Source organism: Hylobates moloch, unplaced genomic scaffold (assembly GCF_009828535.3).
Source record: "Hylobates moloch isolate HMO894 unplaced genomic scaffold, HMol_V3 SCAFFOLD_10, whole genome shotgun sequence".
In the NCBI taxonomy this organism is placed as follows: Eukaryota; Metazoa; Chordata; class Mammalia; order Primates; family Hylobatidae; genus Hylobates; species Hylobates moloch.
The window spans coordinates 86,276,964-86,297,137 of NW_026652285.1; the positions used below are offsets into that span (position 1 = coordinate 86,276,964).

The window sequence follows — 20,174 nt, forward strand, 5'->3', positions numbered from 1 at the left end:
TCTCATTGACCACTGAACTCTGTTTGCTGAGCCACATGTGCAGGATCTCATTCCACCTTCCCAGCCATCCTGAGAAACAGGTTTCAATCTATTCCCATTTTACAGATGAGGAAATTGAGGCTCAGAAAGGTTTAGTTACTTCAGATAAAGTCAAAGAGAGTAAATGGCAGAGCCAGGATTGAACCAGGGCAGTCTGCCTCTGGAGCCTACCATCTTTTTTTTTTTTTTTTTTTTTTTTTTTGCCAGAGTCTCACTCTGTCTCCCAGGCTGGAGTGCAATGGAGCAATCTGGGCTCACTGCAACCTCCACCACCCAGGCTCAAGCGATTCTCCTGCCTCAGCCTCCCAAGTAGCTGGGATTACAAGCACATGCCCCCAAGCCCAGCTAATTTTTTGTATTTTTAGTAGAAATGGGGTTTTACCATGTTGGCCAGGCTGGTCTCAAACTCCTGACCTCAAGTGATCCACCTGCCTCGGCCTCCCAAAGTGCTGAGATTACAAGTGTGAGCCACTGCACCCAGCCCAGAGCCTACCATCTTAAGCATCTATTGTGTTTATTTTTCTGAGCCCCTCCAGAGATAGGCCTTGGTTACCTCTCTCTCCTACACCATGCCTGGCAGAGCGCCCTGTGTGCTGGAGGTGCTGGGCAAATGGTTGGTGAAGAGTTCTAATGTAGGAGTCAAGAATATTTCCACCAAGAAGTTGTGGAATCTTAGGCAAGTCCCTTCCCTCCTCCTAGCCTCAGTTTCCCCATCTATAAAGCCTGGGGTCATGGCAAGGCGTTTCTAAGTTTCCACCTAGCTCTGAGTGAATGACTCTCCTGACATGCTTCTAGGCTGTTTGCCTGCACGCCACCCCAACTCCCCCTGCCCGCCGTCCCACCGTCATCCTGTTTCTAGACTGGAAATTCCACAGATTATAAAATTCCAGAGATAAAAGAATGCTGGATTAAACAATCCAAGCTCCTCTCTGCACAGATGGGGGCTCTGGGGCTTAAGGAGGGGCATTCTTACCTGAGGTCGCCCAAAGCTCTGTGTCTCACCCCCTCCTACCTCCACGTACTCCCCCAGCCCATGGAGGGATGTCGGGGAATCCCAGAGCCTCCCCCACCTGGCTTTCTAGGCTGCAGCATTTATAGAACCGGTCTGCTTGGCCTTCAGTCAACTATGTGCCTCGTTTCTCAGCAAGGCTGGAGAGGGGTGGGGACGGGGGGCGCAGGGAAACAGGAAGCCCCCACCTTCAGAAGCTGCAGATGGGGGAGCTGAGTGCTCTGGCCCACCATCTGTGGGGCAGCTGGGGCACGACTGGGGAGAGGCAGCCACCCTTGACCTTGTGCAGCCCACGCCTGGCTCTGGTGGAACTGGGTGTCAGGAACCCCTCCTTGAATACCCCCTCCCAACTTCTGTCCAATTCCCACTGAGCTTGTGGTTAGACCTGGTTAGACCCCACGAGCCTGGGCTGGGATGAACATCGGGGGGTGTTCCAGATTCCTTAGAGACTGCTGGGTCCCAGTCACTTACAGAACAGAGGGAGAGACCAAGGCTGGGGATTATGAGATGGGGCTCAGAACTGGGACTCGGTCTCGATGCTTCCAGGTTCTGTCATGTGCCAGGAGACAGTGTTTGGTGGACTGCAGGGGAGGGCAAGAGGGCTGATTATTTTGGAAGGAGGGTCACAAGTGGCACTGAGAAACTCCCCAGGCTCAGTGTGCTCTGGACACTGTTCCTTCCCAGTGCATTCGGAGAAGGGGAGGGTCCCAGTTCAGGCATCAAGGAAGAGAGGAAGAGGGAGGTGCCTTGGTTGGAATGTGACAGGCTGCAGCTGGGGAGCTGGCCTCAGAGAGGGAAGAAGAAAGCAGTTCACACATAGTTAGCCCGATGAATCAAGAGAGTCAGGGACGAGGGCAGTGTGCCTAGAGGCTGGTGGGGTTGGGAGGACCACTGGACCCTTGGGGGTGCCTCTCCTCACCTCCTATGCCCCAGATTATTCCTGCTAGACAAAAGCCCTCAAGTATTACCTGACTCTTAGGGCTCTATTTATATTACTGTGCTGGAAGACTCTAGGCCAGGGCCCCTGCTGGAGAAAGTGGACATAACAGGACCCAGCTGTTATTGGGGGACTTGGAGGTGGCCTGGGAAAATCCAGCGCCATGAATAAACTCTGGACTTGAAGCCACCAGGCCCTGGACCCTGATCTCACTTGGCCACAGATCTGCTGTATGACCTTGATCAAGCCTCCTGGACTCTCTGGGTCCAGTGTTCCTGGGTGCTCTGTGGTCTCTGGAAGACCTTGAAAGCTTGGAGCTTGCAGGTGTCTAAGGGTCTGATCACGTGTTGTAGCCACAGGAGGGGTGCACCTTTGTTCACAAGAGGTCAAATGCATCCTTCTTGAGCTCTCAACTCCAAAGACTCATACAAAAGTCCGGTTGGGGCCAGATGCCGTGGCTCATGCCTGTAGTCCCAGCACTTCAGGAGGCCAAGGCAGGAGGATTGCTTCAGGCCAGGAGTTCGAGACCAGCCTAGGCAACATAGCAAGACTCCATCTCTACAAAAAAAACAAAAAAAAAAAGAAGAAGAAAAATTAGCCAAGTATAGTGTCCCATGCTTGGAGTCCCAACTACTCAGGAGGCTAAGGTGGGAGGATCTCTTGAGCCCAGGAGTTTGAGGCTGCAGTGAGCCATGATCATACCACTACACTCTAGCCTAGGCGACAGAGCAAGACCCTGCCTCTAAAAAAAAAGTCCACTTGAGGCTGGAGGAGCCCTAGAGGGTTCCCTGGAGGAGATGGCACTTTGAGCCAGGCCTGAAGGATGGATCAGGTTTCAAGCAGAGGAGATGGATGAGAAAAGATGCTGCCGGATGAGGGAACAGCATGGGCAAAGGCAATGAGGAGAGAAAGTACCAGATACGTGGGAGGGAAGGGCGTAGCTAAGTGTGGTTTGAGGCCTGAAGAAGCTGGGAAGGGCTGACGGGTCCAGGCTGAGAAAGTGTGGAGAAGCAGTAAAATTTAGGGGTGAAGGACTTGTGCTCCAAGGTCAAGGTCCAGCTCTGTCTCTTAGCAGCTGGGTGATCTGAGACAATTATGAACCTCTGTGAACATCAGCCTCCTCGTCTTCAAAATAGTAATAACAACACCACCTACCTTCCAGGTTAACAGGATCAAATGAGATGGCACATGGGATGTACTTCCCACCGGGCCAGGCGTGGAGGGGGTGCTCCCAAAACTAGGCTGAGTGGCCACGACAGTGTTGCTAGGGCTTGGCTTGGGGAGAAGATAATAAACCAGTGGGTGGAGGGAAGGTGCCAGGCATTGCAGTCAGAGGCGAGATGGCCCCTGTTTTTTGTCACCTTTTTTTGTTTTTGTTTCTTTTCTCTTTCAGGGTCCTCCTGGGCCTTATGGAAATCCAGGTCTCCCCGGCCCTCCTGGAGCCAAAGTGAGTATTTGCTGGAGATGTGGCCATGGAGTGGGTGCTGGGGTTGGAGCCATGTTTGCAGTGCTTCCCAGAGGCGCCTGGTGGGAGGGCTTCAGGGGCACTGAGGGGGATTCCCGCCCAAGCCAGGGGCACCCTCTGGGCCCCTTTCCAGGGCTGGGCCCTGTGCCTGGTCTGGAGACACAGGGCTTCCGGCTGGGAGAGACTTGGGGGAGTCGGGCAGTTGGAACCCAGAGCCCTCAGGGGAGTGGGCAGAGAGGTGATTTCTTGCTAAATAAGGAAGGCTGGCCTTGGAGGTCAGGCTAAGAACATAAGGCTTACCGGGTTGTAAGATGCATCCTGGGGAGGGATGTGGAAAGATCACGTTTTCGAAAGCTCACTGGATGCCATGAGGAGGATGAATGAGGGGTGGGGAACCAGAGTCAAGGCCGGGAGACCAGGGGTGATACGGGGGAGAAAGGAGGCTAGTCCGGGCCAACTTTAGGGGTGTGGGAGGAGGTAGGGTGGAAAGGATGGTGGTGGGTGCAAGGTGAGAGACAGTTACAAACACCAGACAGTTTTTACCTCCCTGATACTAGCCTTGGGGACTGAACTGGGTCCCGGGAGGAGGACTAAGATGATGTTGCGTGTAGGAACATGTAGCCCGGTCAAGTGATCATTCATGGACAGATATTCTGGAACTCAGGATTGCTCTGAGCTGGAGACAGAGCCAAGGGGAGGCTGGCGCAGAAATGCCACCTCCCCCAGGGAGTCTTCTTGGAATACTTGAATTCACTTTTAATGCGACCTTAGTGGCTGATGCTTCGATGATATGGGAACCCCAGTTGCCGAGCTCTTCAGTCTGTTCCTGGAGCTCTGGCAGAGGGCAAGGTTGTTGGGGCACTGCATTGGAAGTGAGAAACTCAGCACACCAAGAGGAGTGCCGGAGCCAGCAACATTTAGGTTATGGGAAAAGAAAGCTTGTGGAATGGCTGGAGAGATTGGAGGAGGGGAAGGAAGATGCCAAAGTCCCCGAAGCTAAGAGAACAGTGCCTGTGCCTGAGGAGCTGTGGAGGGCAGACGGGCTCCTGACTCAGGGGCCTCCCAGCTCAGCCTGTGTCATCTGTGGGGTAACCAGGTGAAGAGCACCCCCGTGCTTTGGTTGGGCTAGGTCCTGGGTCATTCTTTGATAACCCAGCTGCAAAGGTTGAATGGCTTAAGGAAAGCCCTTAACTGATTGGCTCCAGGCCATGTACAGTGAGCTGCTGAGCAGCCTCTAAAGCCCATCTCTCCTGAGTCATGGAGTAGGGCTCCTTCTGGCCCATCAGCTTGTCTGGGAGCTTTGGACAGAGGTCTCACGTGGTAGCCCTGGGCATATGGATCTGTGGTGCCAGAGTCTTGGGGCAGAGCAGAGTGCAGGAACACTGGCCTCAGCCCCTCTAGATCTGTGACTCTACATCCAGGGCTGGGCTGGGTTCCTTTTTGGAAGGCAGGCAGTGGAGGCCTCAGGTGTCCAGTGCTTAGCAGCTGCCTGGAGATGCTCTGGGCTTTCACAGGGCGAGCACTGATGATAATAACAGCCATATACTGAACACTTCCTGTGTGCCAGGCGCTGTGCATGCATTTAATGTGGCTTGTCTCATTTGATCCCCACAAAGACCTAAAGAGATGGGTGGAGATACTGTACCTATTTACAGATGGGGAAACTGAGGCACGGGTCGATTAAGACATTATCTAGTAAATAGCAGCGGAGCCTGCCCCCGTGGGTCAGGCAGAGCAGCAGGAACTCATTTGGAGACTTCTGCTTTGCAGAGGCCGTGGGCACATCAAGATGCTGAGCATCAGCAGCTGTTTTGAATGGCCAGGCTTGCTCCTTCCTGGCCTGCGCTGGGACCAGTGGAGCCTGTCTCCTCCCACCCCAGACTCACTCCCTGCTCCTGTGGTAGCAGATGCTCCATCAGCTCCTTCTGCTGGCCCTGCTCAGAGCACTGTGGAACCTCAGTGCCAGGCCCATGGTAGCCCACCCCAATCTTGCTAACATATGTGCCATGGTAGGAGGAGGGCCTGCCAGCTGTTTCTCCTCGCATTTTGAACACATCTTTGAGTGTGGCCACTGAGGTTCCTCCCTAGCAAGTGAGTTCTCCTGCCACCACATGGAGCTGGGAACCATGGACTCAGGGCCTCATGGAAGGACTCCCATTTGCATCTGTGTATAACAGATAAGGGTGTGGGTTCTATAAAATACACTGGAATCAGAGGCTGCTTCTCTCATTGGGACTTGCATAAAATGCCAGGGGGAAATGTCATGCCCTTTGCCTGGACACTTGGCCCTGAGGCCAAGGGTAAACAGAGGTGGCCCCAGTGCAGGCTGGTGGGAAGCCCAGGTAACTGGGTCAGGGCCCTAGGCTGATCTGTGGCATGGGCAAGACAAGGTTAAAGCAGAGGCCCTCCTGGGATGAAAGCAATTACTTGGCTGAGATTGGCTGAGAAAGCTGTGTGTCTGCATGAATGGGTGGGACCCTGGGAAGAGGGTCCTGGGGTCCTCACTGTTTAGCAGATCCCCTTTGGGATGGAAGGTGACCTGGTGGGACTGTAGGGCTGGCCTCCCCCAAGGCCTGTGCTGTCCCCTCCTCTTCCAGCATGGTGTCTGGGGCCACACATCCATTCATCCTCCTTCAGTCAACAAATGTGTATTGAGCACCCACTACGGGCTGTTGACAGATGAATCAGTCACACCGGCAGGGCTTGCCCTGGGGGCACAGAACTGGATCAGCCCCATGCAGTCATCCCTTCAGTGCATCTCCACCTTCAGGTGCCTATGGCCTTGTGGGAAGACGATCCCTCTGCTAGACTCAAGGGTGGGAGAGATGGGTGGTTTGAGGAAGAGCAAGAAAGAGAGAAAGCAGAGGTGAGGGACCTTATCCCTCCTCAGGGTGCAGAAGAGTGAAAGTTCGGGGGGCCAAGGGACCTTGCCTAGATCACGGCTGGGCAGTGGGGGGACTGTATTTCAGATCCTTGGGTTTGCCTGCCAGAAGGAGCTTTGTCAGGGTGTCACAGCTGGCACAAGCCAGAGCCAGGCCACACCCCATCTTCCTCCTCCAGAGCCCAAGGCTTTGCCCATCTGCCATCTACCCACATATCCCATGTTCCAGTCCAGCAGGGAAGGGAGCTCGTCAGCTCCAGCACAGAGTTGGATCCAGAACTTTGAGAATGAGGCAGAGAAGCTAGGACCCTGAGAGGATGTGTTTCCGCTTAGAGCGGTGCTGACCCTTGGCAGGTGCTGCGGAAGGGGCAGTTGTCAGCATGTGTGAGGCACTGGGGCTACCAGGGACACAGGCAGGCATGGTCCCTGCCCTTGGGGAGTGTAGAGGTGAGTGAGAAAGAAAAACAAGCCAACCATATTGACAAATGCAGACTTACACCATGATTAGGTCTCTAGGGCTTCATGTGAGAGGCCCGGGGTGCTCAGAGACCCCACGATATGGGGATTGATCTAGTCCAGGAGGTGAGGGACACCTTCTCAGAGGGCAGGAAGGTTGAACCAAGGTCTGAAGTATAGTGGATGACAAGGCAAAGGGGCTGGAGGAGGCTGGCGAGGGCAACAGGCCTGGTAGTTGGTGGTACGATTTTTGAACTTTATCCAAAGAGCAGCTGGAAGACCTGGAAAGGATTTCAGCAGAATTGACATGACCGGATGAGGTCTGCAAACACCATTTAGGCCATTTGAGAAGCAGAGCTCGGCTGGTGGCCAGATGGAGGGCTGGAGCTGCCCTGGGGCAGGGTGCTGATGCTGGACCATGGTGGAGTCAGGTGGGATGCAGGTCCTTGGTGCAAATGAGGAGCTCTAGGGCAGAGGTGGGGGTCTCCTTCTGGATAGGGAAGCTAGTGCTCCCCGCCAGTGCTCCCTGCACTGGGCCATGAGGCTCCTGTTTCCACTCTTGGGCAGCCAACCACCTTGTCTCTGGTCTGGTCCACTTGGTCTGCAGTGAACTAGCTAGGATGACTATGGCCCTCGGATACTGGGAAGGAGAAGTGGTCAGCAGAGGGCAGGCTCCATGGCCCAGGTGGCTGCTGGCAGAGCTGGTATGAGCTTTACCTTTCCTCTTCGTCTAATGTTTCTTCCTCTGGGCCAGGCCCTGTGCTGGGCACTTGAGATCAGAGATGGAGTATACAGGGGGCTTCCAGCCCAGAATATTTTAATCCTTTGTGATTTAGTGCTCATTTGTCTCAGCCCCTCTCTGGGCCTCAGCCACCCAAGGAAAATGTGGAGAAGTCCAGAAGATATCAAGAAGAAAATGAGCTACCTATAGTGGTTCTGCCCAGTAATAAGCTCTGAGAGCATTTTGAGCAACTTTTGGGCCAGGGCCCGGCCAAGAGCTTTATGTACTTTGCAGGGCAGGTATTATTACCTCCATTTTACAGATGAGGGAATAGGTCCAAGACGCTAAGTAACTTGCCCAGGGTCACATTTCTAGTAAGTGGCAGAGCAAGCATTCAAACCCTCAACTGTCTGACCTCGAGGCGGCAATCTAGCCCTCAGCTCCACAGCTCTCTGGTCTTCCCAGTGTGTGTCACATATGTGAGTGTGGATCTACTTTGTAGTGGCTGGGTATCTGGCCTTCCTCACCTAACAATTATTGTGAACATTCTCCTGTGTTAGCAACTTGGCATCCATCACATATGATTTAATGGCTCCATGGCATTCTATCAACACTAATATCCCATGCTTTATATAACTTACTCCTTTTGTAAGAAAAATCAGTTCCACTTTAAATTAATATACAAATATTATCTTGATTAACATTACTGTATATAAATGTTAGAATATCTCCAATTATTTCATTAGGATAAGTTCATCAAAAATAGAATTGCTAATATGGTCTCAGGAGTCAGTGTGCCCGAGTTTGAATCCTGGCTGTACTGATGCAGGGCAGACAAGCCCCAAATTGGGGATTAGCCTGGGAGGGTTCTTGGCTTCACTCAGGAAAGAATTCAAGAGCCAGCTGGTGGTAGAAGAAAACAGCTTTATTGATGTGGCAGTACAGCTCCGTGACTGCTCAGGCAGAGCAGCCCTACCCCATAGGCAGTGTGCTGACAGTAACAGTTCAGAGGCAATTCTGCAGTCATATTTATGCCTGCCTTTAATTATATGCAAATTATATGCAAATTAAGAGGCAGAGTATGCAGAAATTTCTAGAAAAGGAGTGGTAACTTCCAGGTCATCAGGTCATCGCCATGGAAAGGGGCAGTAACTTTCAGGTTGTCACCTGAGAGGTGATTCTACCTAATGCCTGTTTTAGCTAGTCCTCAATTTGGTCCCAAGTCCAAGCCCTGCCTCCAGAGTCAAGTCTCATCTCCCACCTCTCATACACCTGCTGGTTGTATGACTTTGGGCAAGTTACTTAAAACTTGGAGGGCCTCAGGTTCCACTTCTGTAAAACAAGGATGATCATAGTTCATACCTCATAGGATTGTTCTGAGGATTAAACTATGTGTGTGTGTATGTGCACACATGTATGTGTATTTATATATGTATATGTAGACATATATCAAGACATATACCAAGATATATTTGTATATACATACACATGCATACATACACATAAATACAAATGATTTATAATATGCCTTGCACATGAGAGACATATGAGTGCTTAGCTGTTATTTTATTAGCAATTGCCTTCTAGAAAGGTTAAACTGATTTATGCTGCTGCTAGCATTAAAGGAAGATATTTTTAAAAGAAGATAATTTATTATCATTTTCACTTCATTGATCATCTATGAGATGTATATTTTTCTTAAATCTCTTCCATTTGTACTTTACCACTTATGAGTTGCTTTATTTTGGGAGGTTGGGATGTTGCCATTTGTTATTGGTTTGTAAACATTATTTTGAGGTTATTAAGGCTTCGTCCACCTTACAAATATTTCCTAGTTTGTTGTTTGCTTCTTAAGAGTATGGCCGGGCACGGTGGCTCACGCTTGTAACCCTAGCACTTTGGGAGGCCGAGGCAGGTGGATCACGAGGTCAGGAGATCGAGACCACGGTGAAACCCCGTCTCTACTAAAAATACAAAAAAATTAGCCGGGCGTAGTGGCGGGCGCCTGTAGTCCCAGCTACTCGGAGAGGCTGAGGCAGGAGAATGGCGTGAACCCGGGAGGCGGAGCTTGCAGTGAGCCGAGATCGCGCCACTGCACTCCAGCCTGGGTGAGAGAGCGAGACTCCGTCTCAAAAAAAAAAAAGAGTATTCATGATGATTTTCACAAATAGAAATGTTATCCTTTAAAAAAATAATATGTCAGATAATCTCAGGAGGGCTCTATTGATCTATAAAATCTGTGGTTCTTTATTTTGCTTTTATACATAGAAATATTTTTCCCATCTTAAGATCAGATAGGTATTCATTTATATTCCTTGTCATTTCATAATATCATTTGTACTCTTAAAAAATTTAAACCATCTGGAATTCATCTTAATGGGGGTGGTGGAAATGAAGTTGGGCTCCAGTGTTATTTTTCCTCCGATAGTTAACCACTTGTTAAACCATCTTTCCTCCACTGTTTACTCTATGATAGACAAGGGTCTAATACAAGCCATTGTATTATGTTTCATTGTTTATTTATTTTTATGCTAGTAAAATACCAATTATATGACATTTACTATCTTTATACTATGCATCTTCCTTCTTCTCTTCATTTAAAACATTTCTGGCTATTTATTCTATCAGATGAACTTTATGCCTATCTTAATAACTTCCTTGAAAAAACGCTTGGGATTTTTACTGGAATTGTAATTAAATACATATATTAATTTGCGAAGAATTACCATCTTTAAAATATTACGTTTTTCTATCTAAAAACATGGCATGTCTTCCTATTTGGTTGAATTTTTACAATGTCTCTTAGTAAACCTTAATGGTTTTTATTACATAAGCCCTGCACATTTCTTATTAGGTTTATACTTAGAAATTTTATATTTTTTTGCTGTCCTGAATGGAATATTTTCCCCATTATATTTTCTAGATAGCTCTAATCTAGTGAAAATAACTATTGATTTTTTAAAATATTTTTTTACTTTTTGTATTTAATTTATAACCATCCCCTTGCTGAATCACCTTATTAATTCTATTAGTATTTCAGTTGGTTCTCCTGGATTTTATAGATAGGCATGCACATCATTTTCAGAAAAGAACATATTGTTGTCTCATTTTCCTCAAAGGTTAGTAGTTCTTATTTATTTTTCCTGCCTTATTGCATTGTCCAGAACTTCTAGACCCATGAAAATAGTCATAGTGATAGTGAGAGGCCTAGTGAAAATTCAGAGAAAGTTCTGGGGCTGGAGCCAGATTTGACCCATTCCTATCCCTACCATTGTCTCTTAGACTCTGTTCACTCATTTGCTCATTTGTGAAACATTTTATGTTGACTTCTCTGGGCCAGGCCCTGTGCCAGGTACTGAGACCAAGGATGACATATATAGAAGGCTTCCAGCTCAGAATTTCTCAATATTTATTCATTTATTTGTTTGTTTGAGACAGGGTCTTGGTCTGTCATCCAGGCTGGAGTGCAGTGGTGCTATCATAGCTCACTGCAGCCTTGACCTCCCAGACTCCAGCAGTCCTCCCACCCAGCGTCCCAAGTAGCTGGGACTACAGGTGTGCACCACCACACCCAGCTAAATTTTTTGCTTTTATAGAGACAGGGGCTCACTTTGTTGCCCAGGCTGGTCTAGAACTCCTGGGCTCAAGTGATCCTCCTTCTTTGGCCTCTTAAAGTGTTGGGATTACAGGCATGAGCCACCATGCCTGGCCAGAATTTCCAAATCTTTTGTGATTTATTCCTCCCTTATCTCACCCCATCTCTGGGCCTCAGCCACCCAAGCCTTCTGTTCTATTTCCCAACCCTACCTGCAGGAAAGGTGTTCACCATAGTTCCCATTCCTGCTATGTTCTTGGCACTTAAGGCTCCCATCTGTCTTCTAGTACCACATGGCTCTGTTAACTAATCCAGGCAGAGTCTGCCATTTCACATACAGAGAGGGAAAGTGGCTTGCTCAAGGTCACACAGGCTCTGTCGTGGTCACACAAGCTCATTGGCTGGAGAGCTGGTCTGGCAACAAGATTCTTGTTTCTATGAAGGTGTAAATGGTTAGTTAGACTTTGTATATAACTTATATTTCTTATTGGAAGATTTACTTGAGCCTGGCTGGGAAGACGTAGAGTGTGCTCTATCCCAGAAGTCATACCTTCACCTGTCTAAGGGTACCTTGAGCATCCCTTGAGCTGCCACTTCATCTGGTTCTTCCTTGTCTTTTTCCAGCCTCAACTTAGCTGTAACTCCCTTCAAGCATTTACCTCCGTCTGGGTGAAGTTCTCTCCAACTTCTTCCTGTCCTCCACTTACCACCGGATTGTAGTTTTTCATCTGCAGTATATCAAAATGTAAAGAGTTCAGGCTCTGGAACCAGACTGCAAGAACCTAAATCCCACTTTCTTTTTTTTAATTTTTAATTTTTATTTCAAGTTTCGGGCCACATGTGCAGGATGTGTAGGTTTGTTACATAGGGAAACGTGCCATGGTGGTTTGTTGCACCTATCAACCCATCACCTAGGTATTAAGCACAGCATGCATTAACTAATTTTCCTAATGTTCTCCCTACCCCTACTCCCCTGCCACTGACAGGCCCAGCATATGTTGTTCATCCCCATGCGTCCTTGTATTCTCATTGTTCAGCTCCCACTTATGAGTGAGAGCAGGCAGTATTTGGTTTTCTGTTCCTGCATTAGTTTGCTTAGGATAATGGCTTCTTCATCCATGTCCCTGCAAAGGACATGATCTCATTCCTTTTTATGGCTGCATAGTATTCCGTGATGTATATATACCACATTTTCTTTATCCAGTGTATCGTTGATGGGCATTTAGGTTGATTCCATGTCTTTGCTATTGTAAATAGTGCTGCAATGAATATATACATGCACGTATCTTTGTAACAGAATGACTAAATCCCACTTTCTAATTGTATGACCTTGGACAAGTTACTTATTCCTGCTGTGCCTTAGCTTCCTTTTCTGTAAAAGGGGGATAGAGATCATTACCAACTTATGGATTTGGAGGATTGAGTTAATATGTGTCCAGGGCTTAGAAGAGCACACAGTAAATATTAATGCTTATCATCATCACTGGTCTCTCTGATTTGTCCATCATGGACATGAGTGTGTCTGTTCCCCACCATGGCATTCCCTGTGTTCTGTTCATCTTGAGATTTGGCTTGTAGCATCTGTACTTGTAGGTATCATACTCGGGCAGGCGTTGCATCTCGAGCACTGTGCTGGCTGCTGAGAATGCAGAGAGAAATCCATAAATAACTAAAATGCCCTGGGTAAGGACCTTGGGCAAGGGAACAAGTCATCATTTTGGGTCTCAGTTTCCTTTTTTTGTAAGATGACAGAATAGGATACAAGAAGGCCCAGCCCTGAAAGCTTGTTAAGCCCAGCTCCTCTATCAGCTGCAGATCGAGGTGGGCACCGGCTGGCTGAGAAAGAGCTGCTGTCCTTTTTTGGCCATTGGAATCCTCGGTAGCCCTAGGCCTGGCCTTGTACCATGGACATAAAAGGCATTGAGCTGGGCTTCTGAACAGCCCAGGGTGGGAGGGTGTTCGGGAGGAGCAGCTGCAGTGCAAGGTGAATCCCAGAGGTGAGGTTCTGCAGAAGATATGACCTGGAGGGGCCCAGGTGGACAGAGTTGGAGTTCTGGGGACCTTCAGCCTGGGGTACCTCGGGGGAGGCGGAGTGTGGGAGAAGCACCCAGGCCTCCCATTTGCAAATGGGGCTTTGAAGTCAGACCTAGCCTGGGGACAGACTCAGCCTTTGTCTCTTCCCTGCCAGGGAAGGCCAGCCCAGGCTGGAACTTGGCCTTCTCTGAACCCACCTTTGTCCTTCCTTGGAACAAATTGGTGCTATGAGGACTGAAGGAGTTGGTGCACAGAGTGGGGCTAGCTCAGTGTCTGCGCATAGTTGGTGAGCAGCAAAAGCTCATTCCTTTCCCTTCTGGAGCCACTTTCTAGTTCAGAATGCAGTGATGTCTGGTGGAGGGTGACCGAGTCAGGATTTGGAAAATCTTGAGTTCTAACAAAGAAAAGAACTGAGTGGGAATTAATTAAAGTTGCCCAAACCACCCCTCTCATGTGTCACGACCATTATCCCACTGGCTCCTTGCCTGGAAACCTGGGAAGCTGGCGTGTGTTTGTGTGTGTGTGTGTGTGTGTGTGTGTGTGCGCATGTATGTGTGTGCGCATGTGTGGTCCCCACTTTAAAGGTGAGGGAGCTGAGCTCGGGAAGGTGCAGTGACTTGCTTGAGGTCCCACTGTGAATCTGGCAGGTCCAGGACTTCTGACTCTGGGCCTAGCTGGGGCAGGGAGGGGAGAGGGCTCAAGGTGGGATAGGAATGGGGACAAAGATTAAGAGCTCTTAGAAGGTGACACAGGGTGGACTGACTTTCCACAGGGCTGTTTCCTGAGTCATCTGATCAGGTTTGGCCAAAGGAGAGGAGCCGCAGCCAGGAGCACCCCGTGAGAGACGCGGCTGGTGAACCTGTGGGCCCTTTCCCTGAGCCCCATGCTCTCAGGAGCCAGGATCTGTGCGACAGGGACTGTCCCCTATGCTAGGCACAAAGAGTGCTTGCCTCTGACTGGGGACTCACTGCTTGTCAGTTTCTCCTCAAGTCACTGCCTATTCTAACTCAGCAGGAGCCAGGGCATCCCGGAACGCAGGTCTGGGAGTCACCAGTCAGGGTTATAATCTCAGCCCTGCCAATGCCTCGTCTGAGGCCCTAGACAGTCCCTTTCCTTCTCCTAGCCTCAGTTTTCCCAAATATATTATGAGAGGAATAATGCTTCCTTTGCCTCACTAGACTGTAGGAATCTAGAGAGGTGAGGGATAGTGCCAACTGTGAAGGGCCATACACACCTGTAAGTGGCTGTTCGTGCATTGAACCTCATGTAGAGACCAATGAGATGGATATCAACATTCTGGAAAATCAAAAAGTATTGACATGCCTCTTGGGCATGTCTCTCCGAAACCCCTGAGAGCCCCAGGGGAACAAGCCAGGGGACAGTGCTGGCCACGTGCACGGGCAGAGACTGGTCACCTGGAGGATGGACGCAGAGCTCTATAAGTAGGATGTGGAGGACGCGTTCCAGCTGTGAACTGAAGAATGTTTGTGGCTTGGCTAATGATGATTGGAGAAAGGGTTTCTAGGTGTGAGTGACTGCCTGAGCAACAGCCTGGTGGCAGGACAGTGTGGGACATGGCTGGGGCGTGGGCTGTGGTTTGAGGATAGAGCAGAGGGACCCTCTCTGTGGGTTTGGCTGCTGAAAGGAGAGCAGAGTCTAGATAGGGTGCCTGGGACCGGCTGGATTACAGAAGACTTGGGATAGCAGAAGGAGGAATTTGGACTTTGTCACCATGCAGTCAGGGGAAGCTGTGGAAGGTGTTAGAGCAGGGGAGTAGTGGAATTGGAGAAGACCCTCTGGAGGTGTGTGAGTGGGAGGATGGATGGGAAGGCGTTTAAGCAAGGGAGCAGGGCTTTGAGCAGACTTTGTGGGGAGACAGACATCCTTTCTAGATGACTTGGTGGCCAAAGTGGAATTGTTTTTGTTTCAGGGACAGAAAGGGGACCCAGGGCTCTCACCAGGAAAGGCCCACGATGGGGCAAAGGTAGGTTTCCAGGGACCCCAGTTCTCAGGGAAGAGGGGAGTGGACAATAGTGAAATTGCCACACTTTGCAGCTAGCTGTCCTGGCAGAGGCCATGCATGGCAAAGGCAGGGAGGTGGGAACATCTAGAAGGGTCAGGGTATGGTTTGGTGTTTTCCTTGAAGTCCTTTAGCCTTTCCCAACACCAAACCCACCCAAGGTTATTCCCAGCCACTTTCTTTCCAGAGTGCAACCAACAAAACTGACAAAAGATTTCTCCTATGGACACACACTTGGTGAATGTCCTTTTGCCTAATGTCCTGCATGGCTTTCTGCGGGGCCTGCTAGGTGACTGTGGGCATCCAGAAGTTTCTTGGTAGCACATGGCCAGGAAGCTTCCAATCGACACTCAAAGCCTTTGCTGAGGTTAACTCCAGCAGACGGGTCTGTGGATTTCTAGGAGGCTAGAGATACAGGGCTCCCTAACTCTGAAGGGCTATGAAACCAGGTTTGCCTGCAGAAGGAAAAACACTTTGGCTAAAGGCCTTCATCCATCTCTGAGGCATCCACCCCATAAACTGAGCAAGGGACTTGGAGAGAGTGCAGGACAGATGGGAAGAGGGGAGCCCAGAACTCCAGATGAGATTGTCCAGTGTGTCAGTCTTCCAGGCACACACACCCTGGAAGCAATGCCCAGGTCTGCCTGACTTCCTTCTGGACACAGCCCCAGAGCCATCCTGATGGATTGAACACTGCTTCTCAGCCCAGCCTCCTGTGCTTAAAGGCACCTAGAATTGGCTGCTTTCTTTGATTTCCCCAAGACACGAGTGGCTTATTGCTTCACATCCTCACTGCTAGGTGTTTGCACTTAGCACATATTTACTGGGTGACCCAAGGTCCCAGGAGAGTGTTCCCGTATACTACCACTTGACCCCCATCATAACCCCATGAGCCAGGGCAGATGGGCCCAGCTTACAGATGACAAAACGGAGGCCCAGGCAGGGGTGGCTTGCTGGAGGTCATGCAGCTGATAAGTGGCAAAATGAGATCAGCACCCAGGAGCCCAGACTTCTCCCCTGCTCCTGTGTGGCCTGTTCTCAGGTCTTGGGGTGGTGGCAGAAATGCCCCCTGCTTGGCCAGTGGCATGCCCAGCAATGGAAGGTGTCTCAGGACTGCAGGGAGAGATGGCTGATTGATATGGGACTGATAAGGCACATGTCCTCTGGAGCATAGTTTTCAAACATGGTTTTAGTATCGGAACCCATTCTTCAAGTGGTGCCTTCTGCTGAAGCCCAGTATGTAAAATAGATCAGATGGAGCCGCTGAGTTGAGTGGGGAGGGGGCTGGGTACACCACTCACTCTTCTTGCTGGGCAGCCCCCGAGTCTCCTCTGAGGCCTCTACTTCTCTATGAATCTCATTTGGAAACAACCAGCCATTGGAAGTTACCATTCCAATTTGTAGAGTGTAGCAGAGTATCTCTGCTCCCGTTTTCCTGCCTCATCCACCTTATCTGTGTCTTCCAGGGCGACATGGGCTTGCCTGGGCTCTCCGGGAATCCAGGACCTCCGGGACGAAAGGTACAGTTTGGTTTTGATGCTTTGCCTTGTGCAGTGGGCCTCCTAGCAAGCCAGGTCTTCAGGCAGAAGAGCTGTGGGCCCACCTGCCTCTCCCCAGCCCCAGCCCAGCTCCCCTGGGCACAGGGCACATGGGTGAGAGGTGAGAGAGCTTTCCAAGGGTTGTGCCTGTTGGGGGCAGGGAATACCTTGGCTTGCAGTAGGTGCCTCCCACCACGGTTAATGAGGTAGCATAGGAAGTATCCTTGGTTTGCTGTACTTCCTTTTGGGGACCCAGCTGCTCCCAGGGAGGCCACCTTCAAGAAAGCTTGTGGTGATGGAGTACCCTGTGCTGGCCCTGGCTCCACCACCCACTGGCTGAGTGGCCTTGGGCCTGCGAGTCCTGTCTCTGCCCCTCAGCCTCCTCCTACATGAGATGGAGACAATGATCCCCGTCTCTGACCCTGCACAGTCTGGGGCTGTGTGACCAGGAGCAAGGCCTGGAGCAGAGAAGTTGAGGGAGTGGACCCTGGGGTCAGTTGGACCTGGGTCCTACTCCCGCTTCTGCCATTTCCTGGTTGGGTGACCTTGGGCAAGTCAATGAGCTCTCAGAGTCTAACATGCGGCCCTCGCTGATGCTCTGCAGGGGAAGGGGAATGATCTGGAGAGGCAGTGGGTTGTCTCTACCTTCCTGGCTGTTGTTATGTCACGCCCATCCCATCCCCATTTCAGCCATGCTGGGGGAGTTACCTGTCCAAACGCCTGTGCGAGGAAAAGACTGGCATTTCCTGGGTAGTGGGTCTGTAACTTACAGTCCCCCTGGATTTCGGTGACTCCTGCAGCCTGTGTCTCCCTTCCTTCAAGACTCCACTCTAGTTGTGCCTACTCCAGGGAGTCCTCCTGGAGCACCCAGCTTTAGGCCATGAGGTTCCTCTCTGCTCAAGGACACCTAAGCTGTCTTGGCTTAGTTATTTTGAGCCACCAGGCACGCCTCACCAACCAGGGTGTGCAAATCTGGTTTGTTGCTCTTCCTACTGAGCCTAGCATGAAGCCTGTGCATAGCAGGTGTTCAGGAAATGGGGGGAAGGCAATGCAGACTAAGGATCAATTGCATTTTCCAAGAAAATCCCCGACTGCTGATGGATTGTCTGGTGAATCCATCGGCCTACCACTGTGTCTTAAGCTTCTGCCCTGGCTCCCAGCTGTGGCCACAGCTGAACTCTCTCTAGGCCATCTGGTTCTCATCTGGACAGCTGGGGTGTCTCCCAGCTCCATCCTGTTCTTGCCTTGAGAGCCCCATGACACAGGGGGCCTTGCAGGACCTTCTTCCCCCATTCCCTTCTCCATGGCCAGAGCAGGCCGTACCTTCAACCTGAGAGGCCCGCCCCAGAAGCAGTGGCTGTTTGTGAGCTGGGAAACATGGTCTTTTCTGGCTCAGAGAACGCAGAGGGACTTGCGCTCCCCACTTACTTCCTCTCTGGGCTCTAGCGCTTTCTGATGGATGAGGTGTGAGTGGAAAAGGCTCCTTCCGGTCCCAGCTCATAAAGCAGCCTCGGGTGGTCTTGCTCTGCATGGGGGTGGCAGCCTAGCAGAGGTGGCAGGAGATGGGGAAACCAGACTGGAACCAGCTCCTCCCTGGGGTGCCAGGGCTCCTTGCATTAAGCAGATGTCCGGGGAGGCCAAGGACCCCCAACCAAGAGGAGCCAGCTCACCTAAGCAGGGAGAGGCAGCTTCTCTAAGTTAAGGAAAAGCCACCGTGCGGCTGGAAAACTATTTGGCAAAGCCAATTGCTCTGAGTTCTCCTCTGGCTCTGGCCTAGACATGCACAGAAGAGTTTGGTCTGTGGCAGGCTGGCGTCACCCACTCACAGAGGGTGCTGGGCGAAGCGTCGGGGAGCTCAGGTCCCAAGGCAGAGACCCCTGACCAGTGGTGGGGATCAGAGAAGAGAACCACTGCCATGGGCAATGTGCCTGGGGCCACCATTGTAGGTGATCTCTCCTATCACACACGTCTTTGGTGACAACAGCAGCCACTTGGCTCTGATCTTTTAGTGTGGCTTTTCTGCATTATTTCTTGTGGGAAGCCTTGAGGGGAGAAGGGAGGTGAGTGGATAAGAGGTGAGGTCAGCTTCCTTTTCGCGCTCACCAGCACATTGAATTTTTGTCATTCTGGGGCAACACGAATAATCCTATTTATTCATTTATTTAACAAGGATTATTGAATGCCTATAATGTGCCAGCCACTGAGCTGAATGGACAAAAATCCCTGCCCCGCAGGGCCTGCATCCTTGTGGGGCGGCGGGGGGAGACAGATGATACAAAGGAAAACAGTAAAAATAAAAGGTACACTATAAGACAGAAAGGGCTGTGGAGAAAAATTAGCAAGAGAAAGGAAGTTTTGGTTGGAGGGTGCAGTCTACAGCAGTGGCTACCAGCTGGGGAGCTCAGGCCCCATCGTGGTGATTCTGGCTCAGTTGGTCTGAGTGGGACTCAGGCATCAGTAGCTCTAAAAGGCCACGTGGTTCCCACGTGCAGCCAAGAATGAGAGGCACCAGTATAATGGAAATACCTTCCATGGGTTTCTAAGCTGCAGGGCTAGGATTCGAACCCAGGTCTTCTGACCCTCAGGCCCTTTCTGTCACCACAAGGCTGATTGAAACAGTTTCTCAAGCAAGACAGTGTCCATCCAGCAAAAAAGAGGCTGCCTGCCCAAGAAGGTTTGTTTCTCTGCCACCGCCTGAGATGCTTGTGGAAGGACTTTGCTGGGCCAGTTCCCAAGGTGGGGAAGACACGCAAACCAGGTCAGATAGACCTGGATGGAATCCCCGCTCTGTCCCTCTCCTGCTGTGTGAGCTTGGGCAAGTTGCCTCACCTTGCTGGGCCTCAGCTGCGTCATGAGGTGGTTGGGAGGATTAAATGAGATGTAATATCCCTGCACTCAGCACAGGGCTGGCGCACGGCTGGCACTTTGTACGTATTTGTGCAATGAATAAATAATGATCATGATGATCATGAAGAGAAGCATCTGAAGAAGGTCTTGCCCATCTGTTAGCGCTAGTCATTTTGCTAGTTTCCAGCTAACCACCCTCCACTAGCCAAGAAGGCTGCCAGAACTCCATTTGCACCTCCCATGCTTTCCCTCATCTAATCCTCCGCTTTCTTTCCTGTAGACCAGTAGTTCTCAACTTGGGGTGATTTTGCCCCCCAGGGAACAGTTGGCAATGTCTGGAGATATTTTTGGCCATTACCTACAACTGGGAAGGAGGGGCTACTAGCTTCTGATGAGTAGAAGTCAGAGATACTGCTAAACATCCTGCAGTGCACGAGATAGCCCTTCCCTCCCATACACATACAAGATGTGTCCAGCCCACAAAGTCAAGGTTGAGAAACCTTGCTGTATAGAAACCCTGGCCCCATCCAATCCCATGTACCCTAGGCCTTCCTGCCTCCCTGTGTTTGCTTCTGCTGTGCCCTCCCCAGGCATGCCCTCTCCTCCACACTCATCCTCATGTGCCTGCCCCT

At 50.6% G+C, this 20,174-nt stretch overlaps 1 protein-coding gene across 7 annotated transcripts in view; it reads left to right on the forward strand.

Moving 5' to 3' along the window:
* The window catches only part of COL27A1 (collagen type XXVII alpha 1 chain), a 157,603-nt gene that overhangs the window by 22,953 nt on the left and 114,476 nt on the right, over positions 1 to 20,174 (forward strand). For 5 of the 7 annotated variants that reach the window (XM_032164950.2, XM_058445493.1, XM_058445497.1 and 2 more), the window contains exons 5-7: positions 3,379 to 3,432; positions 15,068 to 15,121; positions 16,624 to 16,677. In XM_032164950.2, the coding sequence (XP_032020841.1) occupies positions 3,379 to 3,432; positions 15,068 to 15,121; positions 16,624 to 16,677 (162 nt within the window). The remainder of the gene's footprint in view (positions 1 to 3,378; positions 3,433 to 15,067; positions 15,122 to 16,623; positions 16,678 to 20,174) is intronic. The other 2 variants (XM_058445496.1, XM_058445498.1) reach the window with 1 other exon arrangement.